Genomic DNA, 25908 nt, shown 5'->3' on the forward strand with positions numbered 1-25908 from the left:
CAAGTATATGCATGTATTTAAAAATAATCACAAAAAAGTTATTTTCATTTTTTCTCATGAACATGATGCTAAATATTTTAGATAACAATGAAAGTAATTAACTATAGTTCGTTCGCGTTAAAAATGCAGTGAGTCATCAGTGCAACTGCAGGGTAAAGGTGTATTCACAGTGGTGTTAAAGTTCAAACAAATTATATTCTTAAAGATTAAGTTTAATTTTTTAAGTTAAAAATCAAAATTAAGTCATTAATATTTTAATCACTATCACTAGTATCCTCGTTAGTATTTATAATAAAAGAATTTTCTGTAGAGAGTTCCATGACGTCATCCAAATACCGCATGGTATTTTCTTCTTATATACGTGGTCGCAGCATTTCTTTTTATTGACTATAATAAAAAAAACGACTAATTTCAATTACTATTTTAATTTTTAACGTGTAACGTAAATTTAGTTTTGATTATGTCTATGTTTTGTGAAATAAAAAAAAATACTATTTTATTCCTTAATAATATTATCATCATCATCATCAGCATATAGCAGTCCACTGCTGGACATAGGCATCTCCAATTGTTCGCCACTGTGCACTTAATAATATATTATTAGTAAATGTGAGATCCACCGCATTTCGATATGACATTAAAAGCACACCGCCCCTTATTTTTCCGGTTAATCCCCTAGTTGCCTCATACGTCACTCACGAAAAGAGATACCATAATCCTGAACTCTGATTTAACATGTATAATTTTGATACCAACGCTAAAATAGCGATTAACTTAAGTCCCTCTCTATTCGTCTTCCAGGACCGAAGTATCACAATTGGTGCAAGAAAGGAATTCAATGCTCGGCTCGATGAGGGAGCATTGTACACGTTTAGAAACTCAACTGCAGTCCGCTAAAGTGAGTACTCAACTTGTAAACTCTTCAAATATTTACGGTAAATTGTTTAATGATATTGTCTTATAGAATTAGCCCTTTTAGTGCTGAGTTTATTTTCATATATTTTGCGAAAATTGTAAAAAGGATTTTTGAAAATAAAAGTACCTTAACTTTTTAACTGTGAACTTGAAAAAGAGACAACGGTGAAGAATAGGTAGGCAGCGGCTTGGCTCTGCCCGTGGCATTGCTGAAGTCCATGGGCGACGGTAACCACTCACCATCAGGTGGTCCGTATGCTCGTCTGTCTACAAGTGCAATAAAAAATAAAAAAATTAATTTAAAAAAAAATATGCTAATTTCACAGCAAAATAATTATAATTCACTTATAAATAATATTAACTGATTAAAAATTCGCGCTAAGACACGTCCGCACAGGTCGATACCTAATATCTATAATTAAACTGCGTAATAGTCGATATTCCGACGATCCGCACTATACGAATTAATAGCGAGTCGACTTATCGAAACTTCGCGCTTATAGGATTAAAAAAATTACGATATAATCTCGCGTGTCATGAAAACTGTAAAATATTCGAAATATGGAATGTTATAATGACAGTAAAAAAACGCGATACTAAATCGCAAAAGTAGTTTTAACTATGTCAACGACTCGCGCCATCGGAACAAAATTATGTTGTTATTTATTCAGAAAAAAAAAAGTAACACTAGACTCAGAATAGACACCCCGGTAAAGTCGCATGATCTCACCAGGGAGTTAGACCTCTTAGTTAGAACGGGCCGCGGTTTCTCTTAATATGGATACAAGTAATTTTGCACCAGATTAAACTTGTGTCTTGTGTTGGCAGGCTGAGTTGGAAGATGAGAAACAGAGGGCCGTGGCTTTGTCTGCTGAGACCCCAGAAATTAAACGTATGTATGAAATGTAATAATCGATATTGTAAACAATTGCTTCTTAGCCAACATTTGCTAGTGGTAGGATGTGTTGTGAGTCCGCGCGGGTAGGTACCACCACCCTGCCTGTTTCTGCCGTGAAGCAATAATGCGTTTCGGTTTGAAGGCTGGGGTAACCGTTGTACTGTAAAACTGAGTTGTACTCATGTCTCAAGGTGGGTGGCGGTATTTACGTTGTAGATGTCTATGGACTCCGGTAACCACTTAACACCAGATGGGCCGTGAGCTCGTCCACCCATCTAAGTAATTAAAAAAAAACTTCACTAATAATGAAACTTACGCTTTGGATTATGTCTGCAAAAAATGCCCTTTATAAAACCTCGTTTAAGTCTGAAGTTAATGTTTTGGTTTGTTCATGCATAAACAGAGAAATAATTGAATTGTAATTTTAATCTGTTTATAGAGAAACTGGTTCAAACAGAGGAGATGGCTAAAACGATCGACGAAAAGTTCCAGAAACTTAAAGGGGCGTACACACAACTACGGGAAGAACACATCGTTCTGATTAGAAAAGTTAGTCGAATATATCTTTACAGCGGCCAAAAAGGCGATCGAAAAATCTATTTAAAAAAAAATCATCTGTCCATTATTAATATTTAAATAATTATGATTTCTAATACTATTTTTAACACCTAATTTCATAAGTTTTTCTATTTGGAAATATTTCGACCTTCGTTGCAATGTTGAAGATAATATTTAGTGGATTTATTCAGTAATTTCTGCACGTGGACAGCACTAATTACTGAATAAGTCTACTCAATATTATCTTTTTGAAGTCGTCGTGGCCTAAAGGATAAGGCGTCCGGTGCATTCGTATGCGATGCACCGGTGTTCGAATCCTGCAGGCGGGTACCAATTTTTCTAATGAAATACGTACTCAACAAATGTTCACGATTGACTGCCACGGTGAAGGAATAACATTGTGTAATAAAAATCAAACCCGCAAAATTATAATTTGCGGAATCACTGGTAGGACCTCTTGGGAATCCGCACGGGTGGGTGCCACCACCCCGCCTATTTCTGCCGTGAAGCAGTGATGCGTTTCGGTTTTTCGAAGGGTGGGGTTAGCCGTTGTAACTTTTTTTTTTTTTTTTATTGCCTTTGTAGGCAGACGGGCATACGGCCCACCTGATGGTGAGTGGTTACCGTCGCCCATGGACTTCAGCAATGCCAGGAGCAGAGCCAAGCCGCTGCCTACCGCTTAATACTCTCCACAAGCCTCGTTTGAAGAAGGACATGTCATAGCGCTCGGGAAACACCGTGGAGGGGAGCTCATTCCATAGCCGGATGGTACGAGGCAAAAAAGATCTCTGGAAACGCACTGTGGATGAGCGCAGTGGCTCCAGGTAGTATGGATGAACTCTACTCCGGTGGCGGGCAGTGCGATGGTAAAACCAGATGCTGGTATCATCTCGAACAATTCCTCAGAGCACTCCCCATGGAACATACGGTATAAAATACAGAGGGAACCGAAGTCCCTCCGCAGACCCAGAGGCTCCAAACGATCAGAGAGAATGGGATTATCGACAATTCGAACGGCCCTCCTCTGTATGGAGTCAAATATACTGAGACCTTAGAACTTATATCTCGAGGTGGGTGGCGCATTTACGTTGTAGATGTCTATGGGCTCCAGTGACAGCTTAACACCAGGTGGACTGTGAACTCATCCATCCATCTATGCAATAAAAAAAAATCTATATATAATCACTGCAATATTAGTTCATTTTAGGTAAGGTCTGAAAATTTGTGTTTCGTGTCACAGCACCTCGTGTCTAATTCATTAAAAAATTAACCTGTTCTAGAAAGCCGAAGTAGACAAAATGGCCGCCAATTTACGCGCCACAGCCGCTCAGCATGAAACCGCCAAAATGTCGTTACAGCAACAACTCAACGACAGAATGAAGTATGTTTGCTGATTTTATGATTATAAAAAGAAGTTTAAAAAATCTTTTTTAACTTTTAAATATATCACTTTGGATGACAAGAGATAGTCAAGTACATAAGGGCTTACATTTGTAATTATAAAATAAAACGTTAAGCACATATTACGTTGCTTAATTTAGCCGACAAATATTACTAATCAGTTAAATTAAATTTGTATTCAAATACAGCTATTACTTGTCTTTCGGTCCAGGGAATTGACGACACCCTGTGTGTTAATGAATAATTTAATAAATAATATTTTGTTATAGATTAGTTATTATATTATGATAACTTTTAAATAATTATCTTAATTCCTATTATTGTTGCTTTAGGAGCTATTTTACATCGTCGTAAAACTATTCCATCAAGTAAATTGCAGCTACACTAAACTAAAATAAGTTATTATCTTATTAATCATTCATACAAGTGATTCTTGATTTGTTTATGTTACTATACTATGAACCTTTTATTATTTTATAAGTGGAAAATTATACATCAATATTGATATATTTTTATTTATTTAGAGATGTTGAATTACTACAACAAAGTGCTTCGTCGAGTGAAGAGATTGAAGTGTACAAATCAGAAATAGCAAACCTTCGTAGCGAATTAGAACAATCTAGAGAAAAAGAGAATGAATTCCAGATCTTAAAAGCTTCCATGGAAGCTCTAGAGATTGAACATAAAACTGTTAAAACTGAACAAGAAGACAAAATCCTGACGATATCGAATGAACTCAAAGAATCTAAAGAAATTTTAGAAAAAGTAATACAAGAAAAAAATGATAAAGATACTGAATTAGTTAGAGTTAAAGAAGAATTGTTAGAATTGAGAGAAAAGAGTGGAGACGAGTATAAAAAGGTAGTTGAAGAAAGAGAGGAAGCTCTTAAAAAAATCACCGAACTATCAGAAACTCATGCAAAGGAAAAAGAGGTCTGTATATTTGATTACTTTGTTCCTATGTTTAAACGAGTTATTTTCTTTGTTTAGTAGGTCTGTTAAAAATGCTTTTAGCATGACATGTTAAAATTTATGCTTAGTATTTCTTAATATTAATGCTATGTACAGTTCCATCTACAGTTCTATGTACAGTGCTAGTTCATGAGAACTAGTATATGTAAATAAATATAATAAATCATTGTAAGTATTGCTTTGACTAACCTAGTTCATCTAATAATCTCGCAAAATGCATGTTCTAATTTCATTTCATTTTATTGCGTTAGGAATTAATTTTTTCGAACGCTGAATTTGTTAATCAATTACAAATGGATTTGGATAGTTTGAAACAAAATTTAGCGGATGTTGAATCGAATTATTCTTTAAAATTTGAAATCCTTAATGAAGAAATGCTGAAAAAGAATTCAGAGTTTGAAAAAATTCTCAACGAGAAAGATTGTGATTTAAAAGAAGCTCTACAAGAACTTGAAGCGATAGAAAACGATTATCAAACCGTTGAAAAAAATTACAAAGAACAAGAACAAGAGAAGCAGGAACAAATAAATAAATTGTCTTTGGAAATAGAGATTTGCAAAAGAAATAATGAAATCGTTCAAGAAGTAAACAATGAGAAATTAGAACTTGCTAATCGGATATCGGATTTAGAATGTTTAGATGAAAAAAATAACAATAAAATTGGAGAATTAAACGAAATAATACAAGAACAAAAGGAGCTGGTAGAAAGGGAGAAACAGCAGAATGAATCACTGTTGATAAGAATCAAAGAACTTGAATCAGAAAGAGAGGAACACAGTAAGAATATTGATGAATTAAATGAACAACTAAAAGATGCCTTAAGTCGGTCAGAAAAATTAAAGTTCGATTATGAAAATCAATTGAAAAATACTAATTACAATGTAACGTTATTAAATGATAAACTTCAGAACGTAACTGGTTGCAAAGACGATTTGATAGATAGCTTGAAAAGCATGATTACCGAAAAAGATAAACAGGTTATAAACTTAAATTGTGAAGTAACCAAACTAACAGAAAATGTCACCAGACTAACTGAAGAACTAACCGAAACTCATGCTGAATTGGAGATAGGCAAGAACGAATTCTTTACTTTAAGAGAAGAATTCGAAAATATCATGGATCGTAATGAAAAAGATTTGGCCTTAAAAGATCAAGAACTTGCCAACCTTCGGGACGAGATCAATAAAATAACCAAAAAGACGGACAAACTTGAAAAAGAAAAAGTTGATTTACTTTCCGAATTGGATTTAGAGCGACAGGTTAGTTTCGTGTTTGTTAGAGCGTGTGGTTCTGAGTTAAAGTAAGTAATAAATAAGACTTTTTTTTGTTGTTAGGCGTTAGAAAATAAAATAAAAGAACTTCAACTCGATAACCAAAGACTGCAAGCTGACTACGAAGCCATAGAGTCTGAAAAACAAAAGCTAAGCCATGAATTGACGTCACAGATTGAAAAGATCAATTTAGATTACGAAATGTTAATGAACACAAATACAAATGATAAAGTTGAATATACCGAACGTATTAATGATTTACAATTGTCAAATTCGACAAAAGATGAAATCATTAATACACGTAAAGTTGACATTGAAAATTTGAAAGCGGAAATCGAAGAATTGAAACAAAATAATTTAAAAGAAAAGGACGATATCGAAGCGGTTCTGACTGAAAGAAATAAACAGAAACAGGTTAGGCATGTTTGGAGTGAAGTGTACTTGTGACGTCACGTGTATTCGCACCTCACACTGAATATCATTTACGTAGAGGTGGTGGATGCCATTAGTCTTAATTTCACATGATACGAAAACATATTTTTTTGTAGAAAACTCCATTCATTAGGGAAAATGTTCTTGGCTTGATGTGATTTTGTTTTGTTTACTAATCTTCACTAATCAATTTGTGCATGTGTGTATTGGAAAGGTTTGTCCGGGGGTTTTGCTTGACGGAATTAAAAAAAAGATTAATTTTTCTTTGAGATTTTCGCGTGTTGTAGATTGAAGTGATACGGATAAAATTATTTAAACGATTAACTCGCAAGATATATTAATTATTATGTTTTTTTGTATGGCTGAGAGCTTGATATACTAGATTTAAACGTAGTTAATACAAAAGCTAGAAAAAGCAAAAGGCTTAAAAAATTCACGGTCACGATTGCTACACGCACATTGCTTTCCGAAAATGTTAAATATCGGTAACAGAATAAAGTATATCATAGCTTGTCTTTTTGTACCTTATTAAATTTACGTAGGTTATTGCACTAGTTTCTTGCATGCCAGAATTACGTTAGCTTAATAGTTTTTAAAGTGTTTTTTTTTTTCAAAAACCCGTTAGCATTTTTCCTTTTGGATTTGTTGCTTTAGCTATAATTCGTAGGTTAAACAACTAAGGAGACTGCTTTTCGAAATAAAAAAAAATGCTTTTAAATATTCTCTGCTGTATCTGTGACCGCATGACGTTAATAGCATGTTTTCTCTTTCTTCCTTCGCTGCGTTCCTACGGCTGCATGGATCTTGTCTACTTTCGGACGCCGGCTCGTCTCGTTACGTAATCTGCATGTGCGTAGTTGTCGGAGGCTAGAATAGAGCACGTCGAACACATGCGATTGAACGCGGAGTGTGAATTACAGGATTTGTTACAAAACAATTCCGTACTAGAAGCGGACGTGGCGGCTTTGAAGCGGCAACTCGACGAGGCGCAAAGGGAACTTGAGAAACGTTAGTATCATTTAAATTATAGTAGTGTTATATGTTGTTGATCGCGATTCTCCATTATATCACGAGTGATAGATAAAGCTGTCTGTTTTCGGTAATAGGATCTTTGTTGTATTTGAGTTCTTATTATCGAAGTTATTAGATTTCAAAAAAATGTCGATAGTGATCGACATTATTCATTTTAGTATTTTCTTCTGTTCTCGCGAGTCGTAGATATTATTATAATTAAAACTACTTTTTACGGCTTTAATTTCGTTTTAACACGCAAAAATTGTAAAGCATTGGAAGCGTCGTTAATAATGAAATGACAACAATTAACGCGATATCAAAACTGTAAAAGTATTTTTTAATTATACCATTCATATTTTCATAGCGTCTATGCGACCATCTTATAGTTAACATGTCCAAACATTATTGAAATCTGAAAATTAAACACTATAGTCGGATTTATTATTAGACGAAGTTAACTGACGTTTACTGTGTTGTCAGTTTTTGATGAAATAAAAATAGTGTTGTGACAAAGTGAACGATTGAAAAAACTCCTGAATTAATGAAATTGCCTCGATTGTGTAGTGAATAGTTGGTGTGCCGAATTGCCGATATCGGGTATGGGGTTCGAATTTTAGGCGGTTCTTTGTACATACCAACGAGTTTTCGACGAAATATTATGTTCCTATAGTATCTACCTGTACTGAATACCGAGTGTTTTAAACATTAAGAAAAACATTGCGAGGAAGCTTGTAAGACTGTCCTATTTGCAATACAGTTGAAATTATACAAAAATAACACAATAGTTGAAATTATAGATTATAGACGTATAAAATATAACAATTATGGGTAGGTAATGAAAATAAAAAAACTGATTGTAGTTACATACTACTAGTAACATATATTGGAGCACTTTAATACACTTTTATTGTAAAATATAAATAATATTCTTTTATAGTTTGAAATTAATGATTAACTCTTCACACTCATTGTTCATTCATGTGATTGAACGAGAACTGAACGCATCACTATTACTTTAAATATAGCAACATTATTTCACAAAGTGACATTAGCTACTGTCAGTTGGCTTCGTCTAATTAAAAATCCGACTATAGATTAAACTGTATAAAAGTAGCTTCAATCAATCATTTCCTGAAATCACTAATAATTCTTTAACGTATCTAACAATTATTATGGTATTATAATTATGCGATTTCTAAATTGCATACATCCATGATCTTGAATGAGTTCTTGCACAGACATGTTTACATGGGAACGTGTTACTGTATTTAATATCGGAGCGATCTCAGCGGACAGACTCTTAACCGACTTAATGTTAATTGTCTGTTTGAACAGAGCGTCTCGAAGCGGTGACGTGTGTCGGGGAGGCCGCTTTGGCGCTGACGAACGAAGCGTTAGCGGCCCTCGAGCGGTCCGACGCGCAGGAGTCGACCCGGCTCGCCTCGCAACTGGCCGTCGAAGCTTTCGAACAACTCGACAAATGTTCCGAGGTAGTGAACTATTTTTTTCTCCTACCTACGCCGACAGTTCGGTGTTCCTCCCGCTGTACAGGGAAGAAAGTGTAAGTTTTCCCCCCTGGGTACTGACAAGTGCGCATGCGCGTTAGTGTCTACGTCTGCTCTCACGCACCTAAAATTCTCCGCCATTGTTATGCTCGGGTAATTTGCAATATTGTGTTTAGTGTAAAAGTGAAATAAACAAAAGGCAATAAAATTTAATAGTGAAGTATTAAACAAAGATGAGTTCATCAGACAGTTCTTATTCAATTAGTAGTAGTTTATTTAAAAATTAAAAAACAGTTAAATTGTTTTTTTTTACACGCGGGAGGAAATGTCCAACTTTACTACCGTATAAAAAAAGTTGTTAAGTGTATAGCTTTAATATTTATCTGTAGCTTGCATTTGATATAGTTCTTAAAAAAACACTTTCATAAAAAAAAAATACTTAATTAAAATTAGAGTTTTTACACATAGCAGGTTTTGGTTTGAAAGCGACGATAATTTATTTTGAATATGGAATTATGAAGTATTTTAACTTGCAGTCCGTTTAAAAGTGTTCCCAGTGCAGGCTTGCAATGAAAATTAAATACAAACTTTATGCACAGATCAAGGGCAATGAGGAAGCTGTAATGAAATCCGCAATAAACGTGGCCCACAACACCGCGCAGCTCGCCGGCTACGTCACAGAGGCTTCCCATGTTTCCACCAGCTTGGAATTGACGGATAGTGAGTATACGTTATCAATATACTGAGTTATATATGATCGTAGAACTTATATCTCGAGGTGGGTGGCGCATTTACGTTGTAGATGTCTATGGACTCCAGTAACCACTTAACACCAAGTGGGCTGTGAGCTCGTCCAACCATCTAAGCAATAAAAAAAAGCTACTTCAATTCTAAAGATACGATATACATATCTGTGACAAAGACACTTGCTGCGATAGGAAATAAAATTCGGACCATATTATAGTAATCACAGTCGTAGGCAAAATATTTTATGATAATATAAATTAGTTTTAGTAATATTAATCTTACTGGTGGTAGGACCTCTTCTAAGACTACACGGGTAGGTAGCACCACTCTGGCTTCAATTTCAGCCGTCAAGCAGTAATGCGTTTCGGTCTGAAGGGTGGGGCAGCCGTTGTAACTAAACTGAGACCTTAGAACTTATATCTCCAGGTGGGTTTGCGGCATTACGTTGTAGATGTATGGGCTTCGGGAACCACTTAACACCAAGTGGGCTGCGAGCTCGTCCACCCATTTAAGCAATAAAAAAAGTTTGTCGTTTGTTTGTATGACAGAACTACAGAACGAATGCCGCGCCATGCTGAGCTCGACGAGGGAGTGCCTGGAGGCGGTGCGGGGCGGGCGCGCGGCGGGCACGCGCTGCGGGGAGGCGCGCGCCCGCGTGCTCGGCGCCGCGCACGCCGCCGCCGCCGCACTGCGACCCGACGGCGCCGCGCGGACCGTCGACGACGAGCTCGACGATATGGACGCCGCCATAGAGCACGCCGCCTCGCAGATAGAGGTCAGTCGATGTACTGCACTCTTGAGACGCATACGTCATGGTAGTTTTCCGATTACAGAGCATAATGCGACTCAGTGGCACACAATGCCGAATTATGCTGAAGCTTAATTGGAACGTGAATTCGTTTTCAAATGCATCAGCGGAGTGCGCTAAGTTCATGATGATTCGATCAAGCCATTGCAATGTTTATAAAAGTATATTCCTGTAAAATAAATTTGTTTACAGATTCGAATTCTAAAATGAAATTGTATTCACATTTTAAATGTGGAATATAAAAAAAAAGTAATTATTTGTACCTTCATACTTACATCTATTTTTTTAGCACAGTTTGAATTAGCTTTGATTATTTCCAAGAAACTACGACGAAACGAAAGCCTTACAATTTTTTTTAGCAATAAATAATATTACTAACGATAATATAAACAAAATTTCGATCAATGCCAACTTAAAGAAAAAACACTATCAATTTTCTGTCACTGAGTTGGTATCGATTGCGAGTATCACGCGAGAGCAGTACTTTTGAGAGTGCTCGATTGTGCGAAGCGTTGCTGTGGTTGGAACATTCAACCATGAGCATTATGCCGCATAATGCGCTCTAGTGCTGTAATTGGAAAACTACCCATATCTCACGTAATGTCTAACTTCAGTCATTACTCTACGGTACACGTGTTTTTTTTTATTGCTCAGGCGGGTGGATGAGCGGTTACCGGAGCTCATAGACGTCTACAACGCCACCACTTTGAGATATAAGTTCTAAGGTCTCAATACAGATACAACGGCTGCCCTGCCCTTCAAACCGAAACGCATTACTGCTTCACGGCAGAAATAGGGACGGTGGTGGTACCTACCCGTACGGACTCACAAGAGGTCCTACCACCGGTGTACCTTGAACTAGTTCATCAATCTATGTAAGAGAAAAAATGTTATAGTAACCGGCAAACATCGTGAGCAAATGACCTTGACTGCGCAGAACCGAATTTTAGATCACTTTGGTGGTGAGGGTGAGGCGCGACGGCAGGGGAAATCGTATCGAGCGCGTTATTGGTAGATCAGTCGAACCTTGCGTCCCGCACCGCATTCCGCATTCCGCTTGCTCCCAAAAGTACGCTTGCGTACAGCGAAAAGTCTATCGTTATTAATCGTTAAGTTATATTTTGTTATAATTGCTTGTTGACTTTGTTGCCATTGCTATTTGTTGAGTGTTTGTTGATTTTTTATAAAAAATACACTATGCCGCGACAAACTGGTGTAGGATTCAAAAGAAAGGGTAGAAAAATTGTGTACGACGTATATTGCTTCATTATAAAACAGGGGAAGAATGATATTATGGAAAAAGTAAAACAGACTTCGGAAGCAACAAAAACATCAGTGAGTACTGTTAGGTGCATTATTAACGAAGCTAAAGGCTCTGGCTTGCTCATCGTGCTTGGGACTCCGGGTAAGAAAAGATCAGGGAAGAAGAAAGTTACCGGAATGGATAGTTTCGTTCAATCTGTTATAAAAAGATGTAATCATAATAACTACATAACAAGCAGCGAAACTCCGTACCGTAGAAAGGCTTCGAAAATTTTAAAGAAGATATACATTTTAATGGCTCGGAATGAAGTTTACGACGAATTATGAAAGAGCTAGGCTTCAGATGGAAAAAAAAACAGAAAATAATCGGAAGCTGGTAATTGAAAAAAGTAACATTCGATTACTACGAATCGAATATCTTCAAAAAATAATTAATTATAGACAAAAAAGAAGATCGAACCGACCGAGTCGTAAACTACACCGATGAGCCCTATGTCGACTTATCACGATGATGGCGACTCGGGTGATGAAAACAGTGATGATGATAATGGTCAAGATTATGATAACGAAAAAAAATTACAAATACCAGCTTCGCTTCAACTGAACGAAGACCTGGCAACAGCTCTAGTTTTGACTTAATAGAAGGAATATCTATTTTACCCCAAGATTAAATTATTATAATTATTAACCTATATTTTTTGTTGATGTTCTAATAAATATATAAATAAATACATATGTTGATTTTAATAATTTAATTGCATTATGACGCAGAGTAAATAATGTTTTTGCACGTGAGTGTACCATGCGCAAACTTACCCCCACTACGTCAACAAATGCTCAAGAAGCTTGCCGGCTATTATACGAAATATTTAGACAGAATAGAAGAGGATGATTTGTAAATGCAAATGGAATAAATACAAACTGAAAAAGTAAAAATCTGTTGCACTAAAAGCACTTCAAGACGTGATAATAATGGCTCTGAACTTGTCAATTATAGGAATAATTAAGTATTCCGAGTAAAAATAAAATACACAGCAGCTACCTAAAGCTAAATAAATATTTTCAATTTAATTAATAAAAACAGTTGACCCTTCCGCCCACCCTTAGTGGTAGCTGTTATTTTAAGTTCGCTTTTATTATTTTCGTAAAGTAAAATCTTTTGACCTGTGTGTAGGTGCAACTTAATATAAGCACAAAAAAACTATGTTAATGAATTTGATGGCATATAAAAAAAAAAAAGGTATATATATTATTATATTAGTAGATTTATTTGAAAGTATCCTAATTGTATACCCTGTGTACAGGAAATGTTAGCGGCCAGCAGAGCCGGCGACTCCGGGGTGAAGTTAGAAGTCAACGGTAAGATCCTGGACGCTTGCACCACCCTGATGGCCGCGGTGAAGGTTCTCGTCCAAGACGCCAGACAGCTGCAAAACGAACTCGGCGATCAGCACTCCCGGCAGAAGATGTACCGGAAGAACCCGCAGTGGTCCGAAGGATTGATATCCGCGGCGAAGGCCGTAGTCTTCGCTGCCAAGTTGCTCGTGTAAGAATCTTAGACATTGTCGAAAATTTATATAATAATCATGACTAATTTTAATCACATTTTATTCCTGAAAACCCTTAAATTTTTCAACAACACTATATTATCTTACACTAGCTGACCTGGCAAACATTGTTTTGACATATTCTATAAGATTTCTGGGGAATTTCTAGTGTAGAAAAAAAAACTAACTTATTGTAAGTGTGTAAGGATGTGGTAAATGAGTGAAAGAGGCATGTAGCGCTGTGAACGATGAGGAAATATAAAAATAACAAAACCTCATTTAACCACATACCTAATACTAGATTATAATAAAAAAATGTCCAAAATCTCAAAAAATAAATGTTAGGGGTGGACAAACTTTATTACTTAGGGGTATGAAAAATAGATAAAAAGGAATCCGTCTGACGGGGGACACATCAAAGGAAAAACAAAATTGATATTTTTATTTAATTGCCAGAATTTTCATATTTATCCACCTTTTAAACCTCTGGACTTCCACGAATAATTCAAGACCAAAATTAGCCAAATCGGTCCAGCCGTCCTCGAGTTTTAGCGAGACTAACGAACAGCAATTCATTTTTATATATATAGATATAGATAGATAATAAGTGTCATCGATTGTTAAGCAAACGACGGACCACCTCAAGCGATGTCTGCTTTCGCTTCTCTTTGTGAGGTCTCACGCGCACTAAGTTTTAAGTTGTTCCACAACAGATCGTCTGCGGACGAGGCGGTGGGCGGCAGCGGGCGCATGGAGGGCGTGTCGGCGGCCGCGCACGAGGTGGCGGGCAGCACGGCGCAGCTGGTGGCGGCCTCCCGCGCGCGCGCCCCCCCGCAGGCCCCCGCCCTCACCCGCCTCACGCAGGCGTCGCGCGGGGTCGCCGCCGCCACCGGCGCGCTGGTGGGCGCCGTGCGGGCCGCCTCCGCGCGACTCAACGAACAGGGTAAGCGACTTTTTTGTTTTCCTACCTATTCTAGTAACTTCGAGAGGTTATTCTAGATTTACCGAACTAGTATGTGAGCTGACGGGGCTCAAACCGGGAGTGCTGCTAACACTGGCCTTAGCAAGAGCAGTGCTTGAATCTACCACCGGATCGGAAACGCGACCCACTGAGAAGATCCGGCGAGGAACTCAGTGGGCTGTGTTTATGGTTAATGGTAATGGGTTAATTTACTCGTCGAGCCCTTTGCCGCAGGCGACGGGTTCGGCGAGGACGGTGGCCGGGGCAAGCGACCACTGCTACACTCCTACTTATTTACACGACCTACTTAACGAATGTAGCTTCTGTTAACTATATTAATATTATAAAGAGGAAAGATTTGTTTGTTTGTATTGAATAGGCTCCGAAACTACTGAACCGATTTCAAAAACTCTTTCACTGTTTGGAAGCTACACTATTCCCGAGTCAATAATCTTTTTTGAAAAAAATTAGGGATTCTTACTAAAACTCCAATAATGTAACCCAAGGTGTAAAAAAAAACCTAAAATATTCTTTACATCGCGTGCCCTGCGAAAAATATTGATGATAGAATAAAATAATGTACTACGACTTTGTAGAACACATTATTTACAAAAAGTGTCGCAACAGCATATGTCCTATAACTATTATAGTTATGCCGCAATAAGTCTTCTTTTATTTAAAAAAATAAAACCACGTCAAGCATCGTTGAATTTTTTTGTTAAAGACCGGAGTGGGCCGCTAGTTTGAATATAAATACTTAAAATACATATTTTTTTACTATAAATTCAGCAATCGATATTTCTCTCACATGAGTATTGTTACCATCGAAACAGAAGCTCTAGACACGTCGGCACTGACGCTGACGGCGACGCGTATCCTGGAGATGGAGAGCAAGGTGCGGTCGCTGGAGCTGGAGAGCGCGCTGGACGCGGAGCGGGCCCGCCTCGCCGCGCTGCGGAAGCGACACTACCTGCTCGCGCAACAAGAAGAGGTAACTGTACCTATATATGTTCATACGTGAAGCAAAAACTTTGGACCCCTTTTTACGAACCCCTTTTTGCGTTTCGATTTGAAAGGTGAGGCAGCCGTTGTAAACTATACTTAAGACCTTAGAACTTATATCTCAAGGTGGGTGGCGCATTTACGTCGTGGATGTCTATGGGCCCCAGTAACCACTTAACACCAAGTGGGCTGTGAGCTCGTCCACCCATATATCATCACGAAAGAGTAAATGATACACGGAGTACGATTATTTGTCGAAAACATTTAGCACCATCTACTGTACGTTGTTCGTACTAAAAAAAGTCGTTTTAAAGTTTTAACGGAATAGAACAAATGGCGTTTATCTTAGCAGAAACCGGGGCTGATCGTTCGTCAAATGTTAATGTTAATAATCTTATTAATAACCCGGTACGATGATGCTTAGCTTGACGTGATTTATTCGTACTGCTAGGATATATTTATTAGATTTGTAAATAAAAAAATTATAGTAGGAATTGGAATGGAATTGTTGTTCAGTTTAATTAAGATATACTGCAACGTAATGTCTAGATTGTGTTGTCACAAGTTCGGTTGCCTGTTCGAAATCTTGACAATACTGATTTTCAAACACCTATGAACAATAATATTATAGTTTTCTGTAAAACATATTTAACAATAGATTAACGTAGATATAAAATTTGATATAATAATAATAATATATGTGAAGCGTAATACTGGAGTCCAACATATATATCCAATTATTTCTAACTTCTTCTAAGTTTCTAAGCTTCTAACCTTAAATTAATATTTGTTATATTGTTTCAGAATGGAAGCATAACCAACGGGAAGGAGTGATTTTATTCGGAATATATTTTGAGGAAACACCAATTATGCAAAAACAATATCGATACAGACTGAAATAATATTTTATAAAACATTTTTGTATGAAGCCACAAAATTGACATCAAATTGAATATGAATTAAAATTGATCCAATTAACAAAACTTTAATAATTTTTTATAGACGATTGTATGTCATTGTAATCGACAATATTTTAGTATCTAGAGAGATTTTTTATTTTATACTAATTTAATCTTTTGTATAGTCTATGTATATGTTCTACAAATATTAGGATATTGAAGAATTTTGGAAAGTGTTGGTTAAGATTAACAAATAACTGACAATTTTGCAGCAAAAATAGGCAAAATGATAGTCAGCTTTTCGTTTATTTGTAGGGGTTGCCAGAAGAAAAAAAAACTACTTGAAAAATGTAATTTCCCGATTAACTAGTTTATACTATTTTTTTGTGTGTCACTTAAACTCTTAGTACTAAATAATAAACACAGTTTTGAAAATTTGTAGACATCCCTATTGGCAAAACGGTTTCTCGCAACATTAGTAACTGTTGGGGCGTGAATCGAAACACAGTGGAACGTGTATTTAAGACTTTTATTGGGTTTAATAACGTATAGTTAAAGAAAACAGATTTCTACGTATATAGCACAGGAGTGATACGAGCCGGTGACGGCGTGCGACTAACTTATGCAGTAATCATCAATCTCAACCAAACAACACTATACCAGCACGGCTCATGATCTTCGCCTATTTTAACAGTAACAAATTTGTTAATCAGGGATAAGGAGAAGGAAAATAATGTATTCCATGTTATGGCATTTTGTAAGGTAGCTAACAACGAAAATAGTCTACATTTGTAATAATGTAGGAATAAAATCGTTTAGTAACATAGAACTTGGCCGCAGTTGTAATGAACATAGTAGGTGGCGGCATTTACGTTGTAGATGTCAATGGGCTCCGGTAACCACTTAACACCGGGTGGGCTGTGAGATCGTCCACCCATCTAGGGCTATAAAAAAATACAGGGTGTGAAATATTCGTTTCTAAAGTCGAAAAATTCAGAAACTTTACCTCAAGCGGAACTCGACATTTTACTTATAAAAAGGTTTAGTTAGTTCCAGATATAGATTTTCACGTCAGGATTTTAATTGCAAAAATTGAAATAAATTTGAGAATTTTTTTTTTCAGCTCTCACTGTGTCTATCTATGGGAATAGTTCGCCTGTCTTTATCTTTGGGAATAATTCTTTACACCCTGTATATATAAAAAAAAAAATAGTAATTCCTGGAAACATTAAGATATTTTTTTTCGATATATTTAGTTATGTTGTTTAATCATGATAACCATGATGTTTAATCTGAAATAAAATTTTACTATAAAATAAGCATTTCACTGGATTGTTAAGCCTCCTCTGAATATGATTCCCACGATATTGAGCTTTAAGCGAATGAGACTAAGATTTAAAAAATATATATTAAAAAAGTTAATTGTTTTTATGTATTTTTATGTATCTAATATAAAAAAAATATTTCGTAATCTAATAAATGTGTATCATAAATCAACGAATAATAAACTATAGTGTACTAATTTCTATTTTTACTGATTTTATGCAAAATTAAAACAAAAACGACCATAATCAATGGGAGTTTCAAACTTAATATTATTACTTTCTATTGGATGCAGTAAATATAGTTCAACCGAAATTGTGCGTTTTATTTCAAAGTTTAATTAAATCCAAAAGCTTTTTCCGTTTATCTCTGTAACTAACAATATACACGCGGTGCTCTATCTCGGAACGCTTGTAAAAAACACTGATAACTCGACCTGCCAACTAAATCGCGTAGGGTGAAAACTAAACGCGACAAAGATTAGCACGGTGTGCGTGATAACATGATAAGTAATGAAAAAATGTGTGTTTTACTCATAATTTTTACATAAAAGTTATATATTACATATACACATTCTATATAAAAAAAAACAACTGAACAACAGTAATACAGTTGTTAGAAATAGAAAATTAATAAACCAACCACAGTCGTGGGGAGTGATTATCGTCGCTCTAGGTCGACAGCAATGTCAGAGGCAGCCAGGTCGCTAAGTAGTGTACCTTTCATTTTTTAACACATTAATTCTTCCCTTAACTGGTTACCAGAGTCCAGAGCATACCAAACCTTAACTTTACCTGCTCCTACATGAGGTCGAAATTTCGCTTGGACTGCATGAAGGCTGTCCCATCAACTGGAGTCCAATAGAATTCTCCATTGCAGAAATTAACAGTGATTAATTAGATCAGATATAATTTGTATTTAGTCCGTACAGATAATAACCCTCATAACACCCATTCCGTCCGGGCGTAGCCGGAACACTCTTATGGCTAGCATAAGTCTTATGCTACCGTCGAATAGGTAGAAAAAAAAAACACCCATGCCGTAAAACCGTCCTGTCGGTTGGTCTAATATAATATGTAGCTAATATCCACGGCCGGAAAAACACGAAAAGACTCAACGATGAGAGTCGCTCCGAAGGAAAGTCGATTTATCTTGGATTCCACAGAGTACTTAAACAATGAAAAATAGAAATTTAAGATTTCTTCGTCCCTACTCGCAAAACTGGAGAATAAAACCTAGAATTGTATAGTCAGAAACTAAAAATTGCAGTCGGGAGAAGCTCAACTATTGTCCGCCGCGGTCACACCGCTCTATCAATTATTTATGAATTAATGGTGCCTATGAGCTTTTTTATTTATTTATTTATGTACACACAAAAAGGAAGACAATGAGGAACAAATGATAATTTTCCTATTACAGAGTATTAGGAAAATTATGTACAAAGGCACTGCTTATTTCTTTAAGAAATCTCTTCCAGCAGACCTGTGAGAGGATTATGAGAATAATAATTAAATATGATGAGTGTGTGTAGAACAGCTAAAATAACAAATACAACATGAGAATTATTGTAATGCACATACACATAGCAAATATTGTTATTAAGACTTGTTAAAACTTGAATACAAAATATTATAAGTAAGACAGTATATACGAAGGGTATAGAACAATGATCATTCGGTTGATGAGAGATAGAATTGTTTGACATTATATTTAAAAACAGAAACAGACTTGCAAACTCGGATGTCAGCCGGCAACGAATTCCACAGTCTGACCGCGTGCACGGTAAAGGAGTGAGAATAGAAATTGGTTTTATGGGAAGGGAATAACAAGACAGAACGTTGGTTGGATCTGCAGGGAGCATCAAGAGAACGATTGAAAGAGAATCGCTCACGTAAATTTAAGGGAGAAGTGGGCTTATGCACGATATTGGATAGGAGACATATTATTCGAGTATAGCTTTAATAAGAATTTAGTACCTGGCGGGCTGTTCGAGCGAGAATAAATTGGGTATGAAATTTAAACAAATAATAAAACCAAAGTTGTCCTTACACATATCATGTATATTCGCTGTACTAAAGTTTTAAATTAAATCATAATAAAGCATAAAACATTTATGCAAATAAACAGTCACAATGTTCAAATATGTACTTTGAATCACAACATTTACAAGCTTCATATTATATGCTTAAGGAATGCATTACATTAAAATATTCACGTAATTTTATTATTTCATACACGGGTGATCGAGCTCTTAGTGTTAAGTGGTTACGGGAGCCCATAGACATAACTATGTGAGTGTCGCCATCCGCCTTCAACGTGAGGTCGTAATGTCGATTGTTAACTTCTATCGCACCCTTCAAAGCTGTTTCGCTACAGAAATAGGCAGCGTAATGATATTTACCCATGCGGATATAATAAACCGTCTACTACCGTCCAAAAGTTTGTAAGCACAAAAAAGAAGATCGCCGACACGCCGACGCCGAATAATAAATTGTTTTAAAAATATTTTTCACTGCATTTCAAGATTGTTCACACAAAGATAACTGGAAAACTAAACAAAGAAAAGAAGGCTAATTGAAAATTCTCAAAGACGCCGCCATACCCAGTGTACTGAATCACGTTGCTCGTGAATTTATTTTTAAACCAGATAATGGCCTTAGGTCTTAGGCATTCGTCGAAATTCTATCCGAACTTTTTGAACATGAAAAAAGATGAAAGATTTTTAAAATCATGCTTGGCCATCTATCTACTCTCATATTATTTGTTTGGGATAAATTCGACAGAAGGACAAAAAACGATCGCTAATAAACTCGGAACTTATGTGGCCATTATTGGCGAACGAATAATTAGAAAGGTTGGATGAGGAATTAAAGAATAATTAATAGGATGATTAAAATATTTGAGAAGATATTAAAAGAAAAATGTGGACACTTCGATGAGGCTAAGGTTTAAGTAAATAATCATTTTGTATTTTAAATTCTTATTTCGTTTACATACGTTATTGTTAAATTTTTAATTTAAGATCATAATAAAAAGATCTTGATGATTTTTTTGTCTTTTATTAGAGTTTACCTGGCCGTTTCCAAACTTTTGGACGGTAGTGTAATTAGGCGGTAGTTTCACAGTTAACAAGTGACTATAAATTAACAATTTATCAGTAAGGTCACATTTGGGTGGCTAATTCAAAGTTTGTGCAAATCACGACTAATGCTAAGAGATACTTGTTTACAATATTATATGGTAGCACTTAACTTTATACAGACATATTACTATTCTGTATCTGAAAAACCATTTCATTTGAATATGCTTGATGATACTTACATAATATCTATGCAAACATAACAATGTAAATGTCATAAAATTAGGCCAATTTGGTGATAAAGCCATCTACTGATAAAACAAATAACATTCATAATGCAAGCAAATGACAAGCCTTTTTTTCACCATTTTACATAATACAACTTTAAAAATGTTGGTAAAACCATCCAAAATTTAGCACCACATATTGGCTTCTCACTTTCGTTAAAATACTGTTTTGTGATCTATATTACTGTGATCCAAATTGTTCGTGTGTCATTTGAATCAATGAAAACAAATTATTAGCAAAATCACCATATTAAAGCTTAAAGTTACTTGGTGCATAGATTAATAACAGAAGTAGGTTGTTTTTTTTTTAAATTATGATAGTGCACAAGACTGGTCAACAACACACACATTACATTCAAGTTTATAAGATAAGAGGGGTAGTTCGATGGCAAGAGGCCTTGCATTAAAACGAAGAAGGTTACATATCTAGGGTTCTTAATTGTTACAGAGGTGGTTCATCCCACTTGAGGTGTTTCTCCGGAGTGAGATGAATTATGCGCACATGGACAGCTTGAAATTTTTCGAACTTAGGCGGGATTGGGCAAAGTCGATATATAACTTCATCACCAGGCAGGGGTACATATTCACCTTCGATACTGTAAGAAATAAAAATACGATTTCATAAATAACATATTTTTAAAAATAAGGATTGCCATTTTTTTATTATGGTTCAATTCCTCAAGCAGATACGAATTGTTCTTTTTTTATTGAATTACGGGCGAATAAGCTCACAGTTGACCCAGTATTAAGTAGTTACTGGAGACAATGAACATCATAGTGTGCATGCTGCCAGACAGCTTGAGGTCGAGTGTCTCAAGTGTATTTACGAGTAATTTATAATTTCATAAGCCATAACTTTTTATTATTATTTTTTTAGTCCTCTTGAGGTTAGCAGGACAATAATAAAATACGACTGAGACTTTGACATGATGCCTATGCTGCTTAAAGCAATAAATAAAACACAATATGATGTAGTGAACCTGAATTATAAGTTTTGTAAAAAAATTAACGTCCAATTAATTATCTTACCAACCATGATAAACCCGTCAAGATAATTTGATGATTGAACACAGATCTTACAAGTACCTACAATATATCGTAAGACTTCTTAATCGCATCTTATGTAAATATCGTTTTACAAAAAATATTCAGACGTTTTTGTTGATATCAGATAAATTATACTTTAAAAGATATATCTTAGGTGTGCATAATGTCCTTGGCCCGCAGTCCGCTCCCAACATCTGCGGACCAGTCCAATATAAACCGCGCGCCCCCTAGGGGCGGGATTCTCATAAGAGGTTCGGCCCCCGGCCCGGAAAAAGAAGGTGTGCAAAAGGTGCCACCCTCGTCGCGGTCATAGGAGAGGACTTGTCGCTGACGACCTTCGTGGCTACGATGCTCGGCAGTGCCGCGTTCTGAAAGACAATGCTCAACTTCTGTGAGTCCACCATCTCACAGAAGGAGACGGCAGAACGAGAGAAGGAGAGCTCTTCCCTCTCGGCACCGATCCGTCGGCGTCGGGTCGGGGACCGGAGAAGAGCGTACGAACGCACGTCCCGGCCCTTGTAGGCGGAGGGGTTCCTCACGGGTGGACCGGGGTAGGTCGAAGCCATGCGGCTAGCTACCAGTATTCTAGCGCGCCGCCGAGTGACATCTTAAGAGCGACCTGTTAGCGATATATCCGGCAGGTTGGTTCCGCTTGGATGTTCTGACAGGTTGTCATAACGGGATGACCGACGTTCTAGAGCCTTCGCATTGCCTCGAAGGCTCTGTCAGTTTTTTTTTATTATTGCTCTTGTGGGCAGACGAGCAGAGAATGTGATTATTGACAATTCGAACGGCGGTCTTCTGTATGGAGTCAAATGGAAGTGCGCCAGCCTAGAGGTCCACCTCTAGGCTTAGAGGTCCACCTCTAGGCTTAGAGGTCCACCTCTAGGCTGGCGCACTTGATGTTGATATATTATGCAGGATATAGACATGGTACCAAAAAATTCAAACCGTTCCATTTAACTACTTGCTTGTGCCAGTCTCCATGCTTGTGCTTGTGCTAGTTGTAGCCACTGACACTACCTAAATGAAACTATATATATGGCAAATAATACCAATATTGATCCTGTCCATATTATCTTGAGATGGCAAAACTTGTCCAGAGACTGAAGGCACAAACATCAATTATATCGGAAGGATAGTATGTTACAACAGTACTCAACAGAATTCCATAGAATTCCAACTGTCTGTAAAGGTCTCATAGTTTAAGGGAGGTAGATTTGAGAACATCAAAACCAAGATCCCCTTTCCATTAGTACTATTAATTTTACATTTTTGTTTCAATTGATTGTCTCATTAGTCCAATGATTGATGACCCTGACTTCGATAATATATGGCCCAAGTTTGTTAGTCTAGCTTTATCAGGTTTGGGTGTTTTGTGCTGGTTTCATAAATGTACATAGATAACACATGAGAAAATCTTAGCCCGAGGCTGTTGTATGAAGTGTCAACTCTTTTTTAGTTATGTGACCTAAAGGCATCACTCAATTTCATCCCCTGGATGTTGTAAATGGCGATATTATATCAGGAGACTGCCATCACTAACCAGCGTTTCTGGGTGGAAAAGTAAATTATATGCTTGCACAGGTATCTTTGACTTGCCTAATTCTGTGGCAAAGTGGTTATGCATTTTGGTTTGAAGGATGGGGTAGCTGTTATATAATACAGTTGAGACATTGACTTTGTCTAGTGGTGGATGGTGGATCTCACATTGAGATGTCTCTCGCAACCACTGGACACAAGGTAGGGTTGTGAGCTTATCTATCTATACAAAAAATAAAATATACACACAATAATAGCACTGACGTGATTTGAAAATCTATGAATTGAAAAGTGACAATAAAATTTCATTAATGTTTACAATTTAGCAAGTAAGAAAATGAGATAGAATAGGTCACTAATACTGCATGTGAACTGCCTTATAGTTTCTTATTATTATTACAGGATATTATTCATTCATTGTAGCCATTCGTAAACATATTTTACGTACGTATGTAATTAAAATGAAATGATTTATAGTTTGGAGTCTAAAAAATATGCTTTTTATTTCAAACCAAATACTAAAATTTAAATAATATATCGTATTCCCAGTATCCTCACCAGGATATCAGATAAAAGTAATAAAATTATTGTACTCCTATCAGTACTTGATGTGTGTGTAAGTTTTAAAGTTTATCAGATATTTTGAAGTTTGTAAGCATTGATTGAAGATTATGTTACATACACAGATCCAACTTATAAAATTGTGTTAAAAATTTAGTAGATATTGTAGAATTTGAATTAGTGGTCTTATTTTTAATTTGAATACACCACAATCTTGCACATAAAGCTACTAAAACTTTAAGACTACCCAGTGTTACCTTACCTGAGAACAGAGTGTACGACAGATTCTTCAGTATAATTTAAAGAAAAAGATGAACAGCTAGAAACTTATTATATATTGCTAGTGTTTTATTCATTTGCTTAATCTACTTGAGTGTTTTTCTTATTATCTTTAAAGTAAAATCAATTTTAAGTATTCATCTCTTTTAAAATTAAGTTCTTCAGTATAAACTGATTCAACAATTTGAAATAATTCCCTCTATTGAAATATCAAGTGTAGGTACTTTACATATTTAACGACATTTATTGACATTTAGTTTAATGACAAGGCTATATAAAACTAAATAATTTGAACTACGAACGATCTTGTTAAATGAATGTCAAATCGCCTTGTTTAATATTTATCACTTATCAAGGTGAAGATAATGAAAAGTTGGTAAAATTTATAAAAAAAAAATTCTACACGTGTATACTTGAATTTCAGATACAAAGTTATTTTTTACAATTATCTAAAGCTTTTAATTTAATACTCACTCAGATATATGGAGAAATATATCTTCGCCCCCTTTTTCAGGTTTCACAAATCCGTGACCTTTCTCTCTGCAGAACGTCTTGATTTTACCAGTTTCCAATGGATTACCTAAAGCCCTTTCTGATCTATAAATAATCATAAATGTCTTAAGATAAATGAAAGAAATATACGCTTTATTTACGTAAAAAAGTTGCAATTATCATACTTACGTCGACGCTGTTCGATTTCGCCGAGTTATAATCGGACTAGGTAATTGCAAATGCGAGTTTGTTTTATTGGGGGAATCATCACTATTAAAACCGTAATCGTTGGACATGATTAAAAGATTAGATTGATAATCATCTAAAATAGGTAATAAGTAGGTAAGAAAAGAACACGCAAATGAAAACAAAATGTCAGTCACATCACTTAGAATGTGCTAGTGGCTGGATCTTATCGATATTAGTATCGATAATATACCACTAGGAAGACTATTTCAATGAACCTAAATACAATTGTTCTTTATTTATTCTAATTGGTCAAATTATTTTAATCATATTAAAACTTTTACAAATATTAAAATGACCCTTCTATTCTATTTTATAAAATTCTACCACATCACCGATAATTTATTTTTTACATTTCTGCCACATTCTTGAACAGATGTATATAACCCCGTCATGACTTATGCGAGTGTGGTGTTCACTCACGTGGCCCGCACACACATAGACACCCTCCAATCCCTACAATCCCGCTTTTGTAGGTTAGGCGTTGGAGCTCCGTGGTTCGTGAGGAACGTTGACCTACACGACGACCTGGGCCTCGAATCAATCCGGAAATACATGAAGTCAGCGTCGGAACGGTACTTCGATAAGGCTATGCGTCATGATAATCGCCTTATCGTTGCCGCCGCTGACTACTCCCCGAATCCTGATCATGCAGGAGCCAGTCACCGTCGACGCCCTAGACACGTCCTTACGGATCCATCAGATCCAATAACCTTTGCATTAGACGTCTTCAGCGCTAACACTAGGAGTAGGCTTAGGAACCCCGATAACCGTATTCCTCGAACTCGACAAAGAGGTCGACGTGCAACCTAACCCATGCATCAGCCCGCTGAGTTTCTCGCCGGATCTTCTCAGTGGG

At 36.3% G+C, this 25908-nt stretch overlaps 2 protein-coding genes across 10 annotated transcripts in view; one reads left to right on the top strand and one right to left on the bottom strand.

Moving 5' to 3' along the window:
• Positions 1-17831, top strand: part of Hip1 (Huntingtin interacting protein 1) — a 44476-nt gene extending 26645 nt beyond the window's left edge. For 6 of the 9 annotated variants that reach the window (XM_089729542.1, XM_089729543.1, XM_089729541.1 and 3 more), the window contains 15 exons: positions 802-898; positions 1744-1807; positions 2253-2362; positions 3652-3752; positions 4297-4705; positions 4996-6003; positions 6079-6429; positions 7305-7455; positions 8797-8951; positions 9566-9686; positions 10262-10488; positions 13089-13330; positions 14045-14274; positions 15126-15283; positions 16099-17831. In XM_089729542.1, the coding sequence (XP_089585668.1) occupies positions 802-898; positions 1744-1807; positions 2253-2362; positions 3652-3752; positions 4297-4705; positions 4996-6003; positions 6079-6429; positions 7305-7455; positions 8797-8951; positions 9566-9686; positions 10262-10488; positions 13089-13330; positions 14045-14274; positions 15126-15283; positions 16099-16128 (3454 nt within the window). In that variant the 3' untranslated portion in view covers positions 16129-17831. The remainder of the gene's footprint in view (positions 1-801; positions 899-1743; positions 1808-2252; positions 2363-3651; positions 3753-4296; positions 4706-4995; positions 6004-6078; positions 6430-7304; positions 7456-8796; positions 8952-9565; positions 9687-10261; positions 10489-13088; positions 13331-14044; positions 14275-15125; positions 15284-16098) is intronic. The other 3 variants (XM_089729546.1, XM_089729548.1, XM_089729549.1) reach the window with 3 other exon arrangements.
• A 1724-nt stretch (positions 17832-19555) lies between these two features.
• Positions 19556-25518, bottom strand: LOC114239375 (cold shock domain-containing protein CG9705). Its single transcript, XM_028169540.2, has 3 exons — positions 24993-25518; positions 24786-24908; positions 19556-21478 (listed from the first exon to the last, which is right to left on the bottom strand). The coding sequence occupies exons 1-3, from the start codon at positions 25097-25099 to the stop codon at positions 21325-21327; spliced, it is 384 nt and encodes a 127-aa protein (XP_028025341.2). The 5' UTR covers positions 25100-25518; the 3' UTR covers positions 19556-21324.
• Positions 25519-25908: the final 390 nt, after the last annotated feature.

This window comes from Bombyx mandarina, chromosome 08, assembly GCF_030267445.1.
Source record: "Bombyx mandarina strain Sakado chromosome 08, ASM3026744v2".
In the NCBI taxonomy this organism is placed as follows: domain Eukaryota; kingdom Metazoa; phylum Arthropoda; class Insecta; order Lepidoptera; family Bombycidae; genus Bombyx; species Bombyx mandarina.